This window comes from Natrix helvetica (assembly GCF_964273705.1).
Source record: "Natrix helvetica genome assembly, chromosome: 4".
NCBI classification, from domain to species: domain Eukaryota; kingdom Metazoa; phylum Chordata; class Lepidosauria; order Squamata; family Natricidae; genus Natrix; species Natrix helvetica.
The window spans coordinates 4,973,603-4,987,087 of NC_138550.1; the positions used below are offsets into that span (position 1 = coordinate 4,973,603).

Below are 13,485 nucleotides of genomic sequence, written 5' to 3' on the forward strand. Positions count from 1 at the left end.
TCCAAATAGTTAGGTGCGGAATGGCCAACTCATCACAGCCAACTTGCCGCGGGGACAATTGAACAAATTCTATTTAAAATAAATGAAAAAGATATTTTAACTTCTGCCATTCACATTTCATCCCGTCCCTTCTTTTGCATCCTTTCTTTAATGATTCTATGCCACCTTTCTTGGGTATTAGGCAAGCGCTGGTCCCGCAGTGAGTTGTCCCTGTGGCAAATTGGTTGCCGCAAATTGTCATAGACCAGGGGTTGGCAACCGAGGTGGGTTGCCCTGGGTTCAGCCCGGATTGGGCCAACCTGTAGTAGCGGTGGCGGGAGGCTCCGCCCACCTGTTTCTGCACATGCGCAGAAGCGTTTTGTGTGTGTGCGCGTGTGTGCGAGAGCACGTGAGTGTGCCTATTTTGTAGTGGTCATGTTTTGGTCTGTGACTGTAAATAAAGTATTATTAATTTGGAAACCCACCAATGGTCGGCAACCGTAAACACTCAAAGAGTCAAAAGGTCCTAACCAGAAACCCCCCGCATTCTATTCTGGAGCCGATGGGAAGTCTGGTTCTTCCATCATAGAGTCTCCTCCTAGCGCGGTGTCCTTTTTCCTCTACCTGTCCTAACCGAAAGCCCTATCAATTGTGCAGTGGACCGGAAAACCAACCCCTTGCCATAGAGTCTCCTCCTGGCATGGCCTGCTCCTCCCCGAAAAAAACGGAAGTTCCTTGCAAAATTGTGGTGCCAACCGGCGACAGGGAGCCGCGATAGAGGAATGAAAGAGCCACGGGTTGCTGACTTCTGTCTTAGACCCTTGTAGCTACACCAGGGGTGGGTTCCGGCAGACACTACCGCCGGTTCGCTCGTGGGCGCACTGCACACAGGCGTGCTTGATGCTTGCTGCGCGCGCATGTGCAGTGCAATAAAAATTGTTCTGGGTACCTATGGCACTGCCTGCAGAACTAGTTTGGGGGCATGGCAGGCCTAGGCCGTGCCGTTTCCAGGGACCCAGGCCGCCAAACCACTACTAGTTAGACCGAACCGGTACTAACCGGTAGGAACTCATGAATGAGTTACACTCCTGAAAACAAGCACAGGGAATCTGATATTTGTAGTTGGAAGTAAGAGAACCTGGTTTGTGTAGTTGAAAAGTCGACATGGGTAAGGACCGGACAGAGCTATCAAATTCATCCAAGCCAAATGTTTGGGTTTGATTTTAGTACGGTAACTGCTTGGAGACTGTTCGACATCTCTGTCTCCTTACGGACCATCTGTCACCAACCCTAACCTTCTTAAAAACCATCCCAGCACTGGAGAAGACTATTTTGGTAGAAGTGGCCCATAGAGAAAGGAAGCAAGCATCTCTTTTTCTATTAAGATGCTTCACTTAAAATAAAAAATAAAAAAGTCAAATCAAATAGGAGGCGCTTGCTGTAACTCTCACATCAGTGGCTCTGAATATATTATTTTTGCTGATAAGTAAATAAAGGGACACTAGTATAGATCTATTTCAAGCTAGTTAGCTCTCATCAGCTAGCCATACCCTTACTGGGAATCGAACCTGGGCTGTATTACATATTAGGCAGATGTATTAGCCACTAAGCCACAGTCTCTCCTCTTTTGCCTAATCTGCCTAATATGTAATACAGCCCAGGTTCGATTCCCAGTAAGGGTATGGCTAGCTGATGAGAGCTAAATAGCTTGAAATAGATCTATACTAGTCTCCATTTACTTATTTATCAGCACAAATGCAACACAAATGTAACATAGGCAACATAAAAGATGGTTTTCTGCCTGGATGGTCTCCTGGAGTGAGTCGAAAGATAGAAAAAAGGGAAGCAGTGTGCTCCCTCCCATATTTGGGCATACCAGGGGTTGTGACACTATATATATATGTATGTATGTATGTATGTATGTATGTATGTATGTATGTATGTACGTACGTATGTATGAATTGGGATTTCATCATTAAGGATGACCCTAACTCTAGACAAAACCTCCATGGGCCAGAGAAGAAGGTCTCAAGAGTTAAACACGCTTCACTTGGTGTACAGAAATACTATATATTTAAGGAGGGTTTACTGTTGACAAATATACATCATTGGTGCTTCCCATCTAACAGTATGTGCAGCAATAGTGTGAATTTCCTTTCCCACCCCCTTCGTTTCCCACCCCACTCCGATAGCTGCGATGGGTTTTTCCCCCCCGAAGGACAAAAAAGACGGATCCTCTGTCACACAATGGCAGAAAATCAAACTGCTGGAACAAAATAACCTATTGTAGTAAAAAAAAAAAGACCCATTAAAAAAAATAAAAAGAGAAAGGATTGAGCTCACAAGTCTTTTAAGATGCAGCGGTTTTGGCCACCTTTCAGCAAATAACCCCGAAACAGCATCGGGGTTAGGAAGAAAGAATGGCAAATGTAAAAACAAACCCACAAGTTCTTGTTTTGAGGCTCACAATAAGGTTTGAAGGACCTGTGGCGCCGCCGGTCGCTACGGTTTCTTCACACGGCGCGGCAGGAAATTGTGAAATTTTCTTCTTCTTCTTCCTGTTTTTGTTCCTCATAAATCCTCTTATTTCTTAATTTCTTTTCTCTACAACCCCACTAGGAAAGGTTAACCCCCCAAACCTAATACGGAGGCTCTTTTTTTCCCTTTTCTTTTCTTCACCCCGTTAAAAATAAAAAAAGGAAACACAACGAAAGAAAACCAAACAGGGGGTTGAAACCGACACCTCCCCAACCGTTCAAGCGTTTTTTTTGTGTTTTTTTTTGCACAAGGGGCTCAACACACAATGGCGAAATGACACTTCCAAAAAGAGAAGATGGATAGGAGAGAAAAGGGAGGGGGGGGGAGGGAAGAGAAGGAATGAAAACCAGCCAAGGGTGAGAAAGCCACTTGAAACGATAAAAAATCTAAAATAAAGGATGTTGCCTGAGCTATGGTGCCACCGTGTTTTTCCTCCACCTTGCCTGTTTTCCGTAAAGTTCTTTTGTGTCTCTGTTTGTTCGTTTTTTTTCCTTTTTGTTTAGAAAAAAGAAAAGAAAAGAAGAAGGCTCAAGTACGTCACAGTCTCAAGCAGCGGTCTTTGGCAAGAAGTCAACGCATCGTCCCCTCTCTGTCACCTTCTCCCCATTTCGCTCTGTCGCATAAAATGGATATTGTTCGCGCTGTCGGAGAGTTCCGGATACTGTTCGGCGGAGATGACGAAGTAGCCGTCGTACCCCTGAACAAGTCCCGTGTTCAGCAGTTGCTGCTTCTCCCCCTCTGTCCAGGATCGGCTACCCTCCTCCCCATCCTGTAGTCTCTGTTGCTCCCGAGCCCAGGCGTGAGCCACGGCCCGTTGCCTGGCCAATTCCAAGACGCGGCTCTTTTCCTCGTCCAATGTGGTCCCGTATCGGGTGTTGAGGCACAGGGCTCCAAACTGGAGCGAGATGTCCGTGTAGCGTCTAGTCCTCCCGCCGATCATGGTGTTGATTTGGGAGACGGTGACGTTGACACCATTCTCCAAGGTCCGCCGCCCCCCACTGAGGCCAAGGATGGACAAATCGCTCTCCGACGGGCCGGGTTTGACGAAGTAGTGGGTGTCCGTGCCGTCGACGGTGAAGTGCAAGTTCTCCAGGTAGTAGGCGTTGTTGAGGATGGCAGCGACTCTCCGCCCGTCCTCGTTGGCGCTGCTGATGATATCGGTGGCCACCCGGCCGTCTTTCATGGCAAATTTGACCCCCTTGCCGACGATGGAGTCTCCCGAGGCAAAATAGCGGTTCTCCTGGACTTCTTGGCACCCGGCGATGCTCGACATGTAGATCTGTTCGAAGCTCTCCAACGTGACGAAGGCCTTCAGCTGTTTCTGGACTTCGCACTGCACCCCTAAGATTGACTGAGGAGGGGAGATGGAAAAGAGAGGGATTCATGTTAGACACAAGAGGAATGTACGACACCATTTTATAAGTGATCCTCAACTCACAACCCGAACTGAACCCGGAATTATGGTCGTAAGCCGAGACTCTCTTTAAGCGGGCGAACTGGTCCTGAATTCACGACCGGAATTGAGCCCGGAATTATGGTCGTAAGTTGGGACTCTCTTTAAGCAGGACGCCACATGACTGGGTCTGATTTTATTATCTTTTTGCAACAGTTGTTAAGCAAACACCACAGTCGTTAAAGGAATGTGGTGGTCTTTAAGTGAGCCCATTATACAGGGTAGTCCTCTACTTACAAACATTCATTTAATGACAGTTCAAAGTTACAACGGCACTGAAAAAAGTGACTTATGACCAGTTTTTCACATTACGATCCTTGTCGCATCCCATGGTCATGTGATCAAAATTGGGATGCTTGGCAACTGATTCGTATTTATGATGGTGGCCGAGTCATGGGGTCATGTGATCAACTTTTGCGACCGTCAGACAAGCGAAGTCAATGGGGAAGCCAGATTTGCTTAATAACCGTGGCAAGGAAGGACATAAAATGGAGCAAAGCGCACTTAAGAACTGTCTTGCTTAGATGATCATACTAAAGGTAAAGGTTCCCCTCACACATATAAGTTCGTTTTAGCTGCTGCTCTTCTATTTTTTCCCATCTCTCCAAGGTCGTTATTTAATTAGAAAAACTCCTCCAATAAATGAAAAGAGTGCCCCTATTGTTTTCATTTCCAAGTTTGACTTGGCTGGTTTGAGAGGGATAGAATTAAGGTAAAGGTTCCCCTCGCACATCTGTGCCAGTTGTTCCTGACTCTAGGGGACGGTGCTCATCTCCGTTTCAAAGCCGAAGAGCCAGCGCTGTCCGAAGACGTCTCCGTGATCATGTGGCCGGCATGACTCAATGCCAAAGGCGCAGGGAACGCTGTTCCCTTCCCACCAAAGGTGGTTCCTATTTTTCTACTTGCATTTTTTACATGCTTTCGAACTGCTAGGTTGTCAGAAGCTGGGACAAGTCACGGGAGCTCACTCCGTTACGCGGCGCTGGGGATTCGAATTGCCGAATTGCCAACCTTCTGATCGACAAGCTCAGCATCTTAATCACTGAGCCACCGTGTCCCTAGATGATCATAAAGCCCTCGCAAATTACTTACAGATAGTCCTCGACTTACACCATTTCTTTAGTGACTGCTCAAAGTAACAAAACCATTAAAATAACGACTTACAACCAGTCCTCATCTTACAACCACCGTGACATTCTCAAAGTCATGTGATCAAAATTCGGTTACGTGACAACCAATATGTATTTACGATGGTTGCAGAGTTCCGGGGTCATGTGACTGCTATTTTGTGACCTTCCCAGCCCGATTCACTTAATGACCATGGGATTCACTTAACAACTGCAGTGGTTCACATAACGAAAAAAAACGGGTTGTAAATTCAGGCCCGAGTCATTTAACAATGGCGTTGCTTAGCAATGAAAATTCTGGTGCCAATTTCCATCGTAAGTTGTAGTTTGGGCCCAAGGAATGGGGAGTTTCTCCAAAATTCAGAGTTATGCCACTTTAAAAACAATTTTAGAAATGTTATCATGTATATCACTGGAATTGTAATTAAACAAAACAAAACAAAACCTCTTTGTTATCTCGAAATAAGCCGCTTAATTTGAAGAAAGAATGACCTTGACTAAAGCCTTTTAAATAATAAAGTAATGCATAGGAGGCAGTTGATTTCTCCTCAGAAAGATACAAACTAGTAAGGATTAAAATAGTAAGGATTAGAAATTATGGGGAGATTGAGATAAATTCCCAGAATTGATCAATATTATTAATAATTGGCCTTATTCGCAACTCTACACATTTGAAACAATGAAATTATGGTGGAATAATAAGTAATTTTTAAAAATAAAATTAAATGATATTATTGAGCAGGGGATAATAAATAGAGGGCAAAAAGAAATGCTATCTATGTTTAAATGAATGATTGGAAAAACAATAATGGAAAGAGTCCAATATTGTTGAAGTTGGAAGATTTGAAGTACACATACTTATTTGTCTCACTGTTGTTTATGAGATTTTAAAAAAAAGACTTAACCCAGTCAATGTACTGCCTATAAAATATGTATGTTTATATTGGGGGTAAAAAACTTTTATAAAAAAAAAGAAAGAAAGATAAAAAGGAATTTCTTTGCTCTGAGGCTGCCCACGTTTTTCTGTTTTGAAAGAGACACAAACAGATTCAGCAGAGCTCAAAGAGATAACGGATCTTGCTTTTGAAATCTGTTCCCTGTGTGGTTTCATCTTTCCGTTCCCCAAAGGAAGGAAGGAAAAAAAAACCCCAAGAAATATTAAACGGGAGTCCGTGTTTACCCGATAACGGCAAACTTTTCAGAGAATTGTCGTGCTATAGAGCAAAGTTTTTCAAACACAGCAAATTTACGATGTGTTGAATCCAGAGTTCTTAAAATTGCCACGTTTGAAAAACCCTGTTGTACAGGTGAGTCCTCGAGTTACGACATAACTGTGCCTGGAACAACGGTTGTCATTTGTGCCGGTCATTAAGTGGGTCCATGTAGGATTGTGCCTGATTTTAAGACCTTTTCTGCAATGTTTGTTAAGAAAATGTGGCCATTAAGTGGGCCAATGCAGGATTGTGCCTGATTTTAAGACGTTTGCTGCAATGTTTGTTAAGAAAATGTGGCCATTAAGTGGGCCAATACAGGATTGTGCCTGATTTTAAGACCTTTTCTGCAATGTTTGTTAAGAAAATGTGGCCATTAAGTGGGCCAATGCAGGATTGTGCCTGATTTTAAGACCTTTTCTGCAATGTTTGTTAAGAAAATGTGGTGTTGGTTATGGAAACCCATTGTCTGAATCAGAATCAGAGTAGAGCTGGAAGGGACCTTGGAGGTCTTATAATCCAGCCCCCTGCTTAAAAAGCAGATCCTATACCAGTGACGGTTAACCTTTTTGGTGCCGAGTGCCCAAAGCCAGAATGCACGTGTGCATGCCCAACCCCCACCAAAATGCAGTTTGAGCATCCCTGGCACATGCGCCCTAGACCCCCCCGCGCCCCATTTTGGATCCCAGGTTGGTGCAGGGGGCTTTTCAGGACCAAAACGGGGCACATGGATGCCATGCATGGCCTAATTCATTTGACTTAGGATCATATGACCATGAGATGCTGCAAAGGTGTGAAAAATAGTCCTAAGTCACTTTTTTCAATGCTGTTGTAACTTTGAACAGTCATTAAAGCAAATTATTGTAAGTTGTGGCCTATCTGTACACATTCTCGACCTCCCAATGAATGTTTCCTCTGGGATAAGGTAACAACCATTCAAAAGGGACTCTTTCCAGTAGTCAAAGTTTCTGGGAGTTCCTCAAAGTCCCACTAAATTACCTTGCTGTTGTCCCATTCCTGGGTTTTCAGCTGGGTGTGGCTGAGCTCATAGGATGGCTCCATAGTGTTCATGTCAGGTTTAGGATACCCAGGGATAACGTTGTGCAACTGGAAACCAAAGGTAAGCAGCCAGCTGTTGACATCTGGAATGGGAAGAGAAAAACCGGAAGGTTAAATGCACAGGTGTAACATAAGCGGTACTTGACGCAATAGAATAGAAGAGAATAACAGAGTTGGAAGGGGCCTTGGAGGTCTTCTAGCTCAACCCCCTGTTTAGGCAAGAAACCCTACTCCACTTCAGACAAGTGGTTATACAACATCTCCTTAAAGACTTCCAGTGTTGGACCATTCACAACTTCTGGAGGCAAGCTGTTCCACGGGTTAATTGTTCTAACTGTCAGGAAATTTCTCCTCAGTTCTAAGTTGCTTCTCTCCTTGATTAGTTTCCACCCATTGCTTCTTGTCCTACCCTCAAGGCGTGTTGGAGAATAGCTTGACTCCCCCTTCTTTGGGGCAACCCCTCAGATATTGGAAGACTGCTATCATGTCTGCCCTGGTCCTTCTTTTCATTAAACTAGACATATCCGATTCCTGAGAGGAATTATTGAGTCTGTCATCTCCACCTCTATAGCTGTCTGGTTTGGTTCTGCAACCCAACAAGACAGACACAGACTTCGGAGGATAATCAGAACTGCAGAAAAAAACAATTACTGCCAACCTGCCTTCCACGGAGGACCTGCACGCTGCACGAGTCAAAAAGAGGGCCATGAAAATATTTACAGACCCCTCATATCCTGGACATAAATTGCTTCAACTCCTACCCTCAAAACGACGCTATAAGGCACTGCACCCCAAGACAACTAGACACAAGAACAGTTTTTCCCCAAATGTCATCACTCTGCTAAACAAATAATTCCCTCCCCACTGTCAAACTATTCACTAAGGCTGCATTACTATTAGTCTTCTCATCGTTCCTATCCCCCATCTCCTCCTACTTATGACTGCAGGACTGTAACTTTGCTGCTTGTATCCTTACAATTTATATTGATATTGATTATTTCCTGATTGCTTATTTGTACCTTATGACTATCATTGAGTGCTGTACCTTATGATTCTTGGCGAATGTATCTTGTCTTTTTATGTACACTGACAGCATCTGCACCAAAGACAAATTCCTTGTGTGTCCAATCACATTTGGTCAATAAATAATTCTATTCTTTTCTATTCCATTCTATTTTATTCTAATTTTGTTCTACTCTATTTTATTCTAGTTCTATTCTATTCTAAATCTATCCTATTCTGTTCTGTTCTATTCTATTCTATTTCTATCCCATCCCAATTCTAATTCTATTCTATCTATGCACCCTACATAGAGGCTCCTCCCATCACCTTTTTCTGATCAATATTTAAATATACACCCGACTTGCTATTTATGAGTTTCTGATTTTGTTAAAGAAAATATATATTGAGGTGGCTCTGATTTTAAAACTAATTCCAAGACAAATTCCTTGGGTGTCCAATCCCACTTGACCAATCAAGAGTTCTATTCTATTCTATTCTGCAACAGTTGTGTTATTTTTCCCACTGCCCTTTAAAATACCAATTCTCATGGATGAATTAACATTTCACCGCGTTGTTATTTTTAAAAAGGCTTGATGGAAAGGTCAGGATTAGAAAAGATTTCGCAGGCTTCTTTCATCCCCTTCATGCAGTTTTATTTAGGGGCCGCTTAGGATCTGGTTGCCAGCTGAGGCCCACAATAATATCCCCCTGCACAAGTGACAAAAAAATTAGAAGGGCGTTAATCGCCCTTTAATTCAAGCAAGGAAATGACAGTTGCTTTAAAAGCAGGGTTATTTGTTAACTCCGAGTATTTGTTCTTTGTAACCTAGCAGGGTTTATTCTCATTGGAGAGACAGTTCTGACCGAGGCTTCCCGAGAACATGAAGCAAACTTCTTGTCCCGACAAAAACCCCTTTTATTAATTGACTGTGAATTCTACTCAATCACATCCAGCCAAGTCTTTCAAGGGAGGATTTACAGTCACAGACCTTCTCTGGCTTGGAGAGCTGCCAGGCCGATCTCTGCAAAACTTGGCAAGGAGTCTCGTAGAGTCACAAACCAATTAAGCGAACTAATGGCCTCCTGCAAACTCCACTCCCCTTTCGCTCTTCTTTTATTTCCTCTGGGAGGGGCCATTCATCGTCCACCTGTAGCCTTACTCCTGAGTCGACCCCTGTTCTTTAACTGTTCCCTTCACCTGGCAGCTCTTCGCATGCGCACACTGCGAACAGGCTCCAGCTGTTCTTCTGCCTCACTGATGTCTCACCTCATCTATTATTTTTTTATAAGTAACTCAAGTAACTATTTCCCCCCCACAACAACAACCCTGTGAGGTGGGTTAGGCTGAGAGAAAGTGTCAGGCAGTCACCCAGCCTGATTTCAGGCCTAAGGCTGGGTGACTAGAACTCACTCTCTCCTGGTGATTGGCCAACGACGGCCTTTATGCCTAAGGTAGAACTAGAACTCACAGGGTCCTGGTGTTTGGACCAAAGTCACCCAGCTACTGAGTCGGCTTTTGTGCCTTAGGCAGGACTAGAACTCATCGTCTCCTAGGGATTGGTCCAAAATCATATAGTCAGCTTTCTTGCCTAAGACAGGACTAGAACTCACTGTCTCCTGACTATAGGCCCAAACACTCCCAACTGGCTTTCATGCTTCAAACGGAACTAGAACTCACTGTCTCCTGACTATTGGCCCAAAGTCACCAGTCGGCTTTCATGCCTAAGGCAGGACTAAAACTCATATAGTCTCCTGGTGATTGGACCAAAGTCACCCATCTACTCAGTCGGCTTTTGTGCTTTAGGCAGGACTAGAATTCATAGTCTCCTAGGGATTGGCCCAAAATCATATAGTCAGCTTTCTTGCCTAAGGCAGGACTAGAACTCACCATCTCCTGGTGATTGGACCAAAGTAACCCAGCTACTCAGTCGGTTTTCATGTCTTAGATAGAACTAGAATTCATAGTCTCCTAGGGATTGGCCCAAAATCAGTCAGCTTTCATGCCTAAAACAGGACTAGAACTCACTATCTCCTGGTGATTGGCCCAAAGTCACCAGGCGGTTTTCATGCCTAAGGCAGGACTAGAACTCACCTTCTCCTGGTTTCCAGGCCAGCACCTTAACCACTACACCAAACAGGCTATTTTAAATGGAAGATGCTAGAAAATTGCATGCGTTTTACCAGTAAGCGATGGTGTCCATTCTGCGGATGAGGTCCAAAGTATCATGGCAAACCCCACGCGTTACCCGCCAAAGTCCCAGTTCTACCCTGGGCAGTTAACCAATGAGCTGAACATGGATTTTACCTGTCATGTAGCATTTTATATCCTGGGCGTTACTGATCGGATTGTTGTTTTTGAACATGTAGAGGTTGAATGGCATAATGTTGCTGTGGCTAAGACGTTTCCAAATGCCATGGTTCGGGCTGGTCCAACGTCCAGCTAGAACGTCATAGTCTCTCTTCCCCATGTGTATGAGTTTGGTGAGGGGATCATACAGCCCTCCGTGGTAACCAATGATAATCTGGAAGTTTGGGTTGGTATCCATGTAGATCTCTCCGTAAGCCGTGTAAAGGATCTGCTTGATCATGAGGCCCGTTCCGCTGAAGACCGCCAAGGGGGTCCCAATGTTGTCACAAGCGATGTAGAATTCATCTCCGCTGCTCACTTCCATGGCAAAGAGGTGACCCTGGAGGTCGTAGTAGAGAGAGGTTATCTCAGAGCTGGAGTGGTTGTACAGATGGGTGACCTTGGTGGGGTTGGTGAGGTCTGCGTAGAAGAACTGCAGATGATGACCGTGGGTGGTCTTGCTGGAGACTCTCCTTCCAAGCCCGTCATAATGATACTTCACACTCCATTTGTTGGCTTTGTTGTACGCCTTGATGAGAAGTCCCACGGAGTTGTACTCAAAAATGTCATTCCCCCTTTGCCTCAAGAAGCCATCTTCATCCATCTTATACTGCACGTCGCCCAGTCTTGTAATCCGGTCCCTGAGGTCATACCTCAGCGGCGTCAGACGGGCGCTGTTGCCGGGACTCAACAAATGGAGATTCCCGTTGAGGTCGTAGCTGTATCTCCAGAGCGGTTTCTCGTTGATGGACACCGTCTGCAATTGGCCGTCGGCGTCGTATTCGTACGAGTACCTTGTAGTGTTGGCGTAAGGGCCCACCTTCAATTCCTTTTTCACTACTCTCCCCATGTTGTCATACTGTACAGTCATCCAGTACATGAGGGACCTGAATATTTCATACTGAACTTCCTTCATCCGACCGTACGCATCAAAATGTTTTGTGTGGGTCATGACCGCCGTGGTGATGATCTGGTTGATGTCGTAATAGATCACCCCGAATTTGCCAAATTGCTCGGTTTTGCCCGACACGTCGTCGTAACGGTAGAGATCAATGGGCAACGGGGTTTCGTTGATCACAGCTTGCATGCTGGTCACCCGGAAGCTGTTGTCGTAGTTGTAATCAAAACGGGCGTTCACCATGCCTTCTTCCGTGAAACGGAAAATCTGGCGATCAATGAGGGGCCCGATCTGGCGGTACCTGATCGTACAGGTGAAGCCTTCATTCTGTAGGTTGATGGTCTTCAACATGCCTGCGGTCTCATCGTAGCTGAAGCTGATTTTGGTGGTGTCATAAAGCATCTCTGCCAGTTTGGACAGCTTGCCGTACTTGTAAATGACCCGTCTTCCGGTCCCCAGGTAATAGGTGTGAAGGAGTTGCCATTCCTCATTGAAGTCTTCTACCACGGTGGCATTGCCTTCCGGAGGCCTGTAGATATTCCTGTAGTAGCCAATTGATCGAAGTGTCTCCAAGGTCTGCCGAGCTACATTGGGCATTGTTACGGATGACAAGCGGTTGTTCTTATCGAATTCAAAAATGTACTGCCGTTGACTGTGAAGAAGCAGGACCATAGACTGTAATCAGAAGAAGAAAAATAAGTTATATCCAGCACATTTGTCAACTCATAAAGTTGTGCGTTCCACGCATACCTTCGGCTAGAGTCGGATCTCAGATTACTACAGCAGGCTTGTGAGGGGTGCATCTCATTGGGGAATGTGATTTATGACACAGAGTGAGGGGAGGGAAGGAACAGGGGTAAAGTTCAGCTATAATTCAAATGAGGCTTAGATCTGACTGCAATAAGGTACTTGCAAAATGGTGCTCCTAATAAATGGCTGGTTTTTTTTTGAAATTTGGCTCGAGGCTCATGAATCAAAAGGGCATCTTTCGGAAACCTGACAACATTTTCCTGATGTTATTATTATGGCGGAGTTTCGTAGTAGTATACAGGAAGTGATTTACGCTTTGACCAACGTTGTCCAAAGTTACTGAAAACTTTTTAAGGTTGAAAAGGTGCCAGAGAGAACAAGAAGTTTCATGTCCCAAAGGTGCTTTTTTTTTTCAAGAGGCAAAAGAGATTATCATCACAAGAATTACAAGGAGTACCTACAGGTACTTACGACCGCAAAATTTTGGTTGTTGAGCGAGACAGTTGTTAAGTGAGTTTTGCCCCATTTTATGACCATTCCTAACACAGTTGTCAAGTGAATCGCCGCAACTGTTAAGTTAGTAACACAAATTAAATGGCTTCCCCATTGAATTTGCTTGCCAGGTGATCCCAAAAGTTGATCACCTAATCTTGGGACAATGCAACAGTCACAAATACATGCCAGTTGCCAAGCCTCTGAATTTCATTTCACTAAATGAACGGTTCTAAGTCAAGGACCACCTGTAGTAGATAATTACCATTCAAAGAGGCAGCTTGGGTGACTCCAGAGGTGGGATTCAACCAGTTCGGGCGAACCAGATGCTAATTTTGCATCTGGTTCGCCGAACCGGTTGTTGCAAGGACTGGCTGGCCCTGCCCACTCTGCCCCTCCCAGGAGTCTCCATGTGGCCTGTTCATCACGCCAGGTACGTGCAGGGCCCGCAAGGAGGCTCTAGGAGGGCGAAAAACGGGCCTCCTGGAAGTTCTGTAAGTCTGGAAAGGGGCCCATTTCTGACTTTCGAAGGGCTTCCGGAGTCCAAGGGAGACATTTTTCACCCTTCCGGAGGCTCAGAGAAAGCCTCCAGAGCCTGGTGAGGGTGAAAAATGGGCCTACCAGAAGTT

At 44.9% G+C, this 13,485-nt stretch overlaps 1 protein-coding gene across 1 annotated transcript in view; it reads right to left on the reverse strand.

Moving 5' to 3' along the window:
• Positions 1-1,820: 1,820 nt before the first annotated feature.
• TENM4 (teneurin transmembrane protein 4) overlaps positions 1,821-13,485 on the reverse strand; it is a 490,922-nt gene continuing 479,257 nt past the window's right edge. Inside the window, exons 29-31 of the mRNA XM_081952366.1 lie at positions 10,675-12,289; positions 7,308-7,450; positions 1,821-3,868 (exon numbers count right to left, since the gene is read on the reverse strand). Of these exons, the coding sequence (XP_081808492.1) occupies positions 3,110-3,868; positions 7,308-7,450; positions 10,675-12,289 (2,517 nt within the window). The 3' untranslated portion in view covers positions 1,821-3,109. The remainder of the gene's footprint in view (positions 3,869-7,307; positions 7,451-10,674; positions 12,290-13,485) is intronic.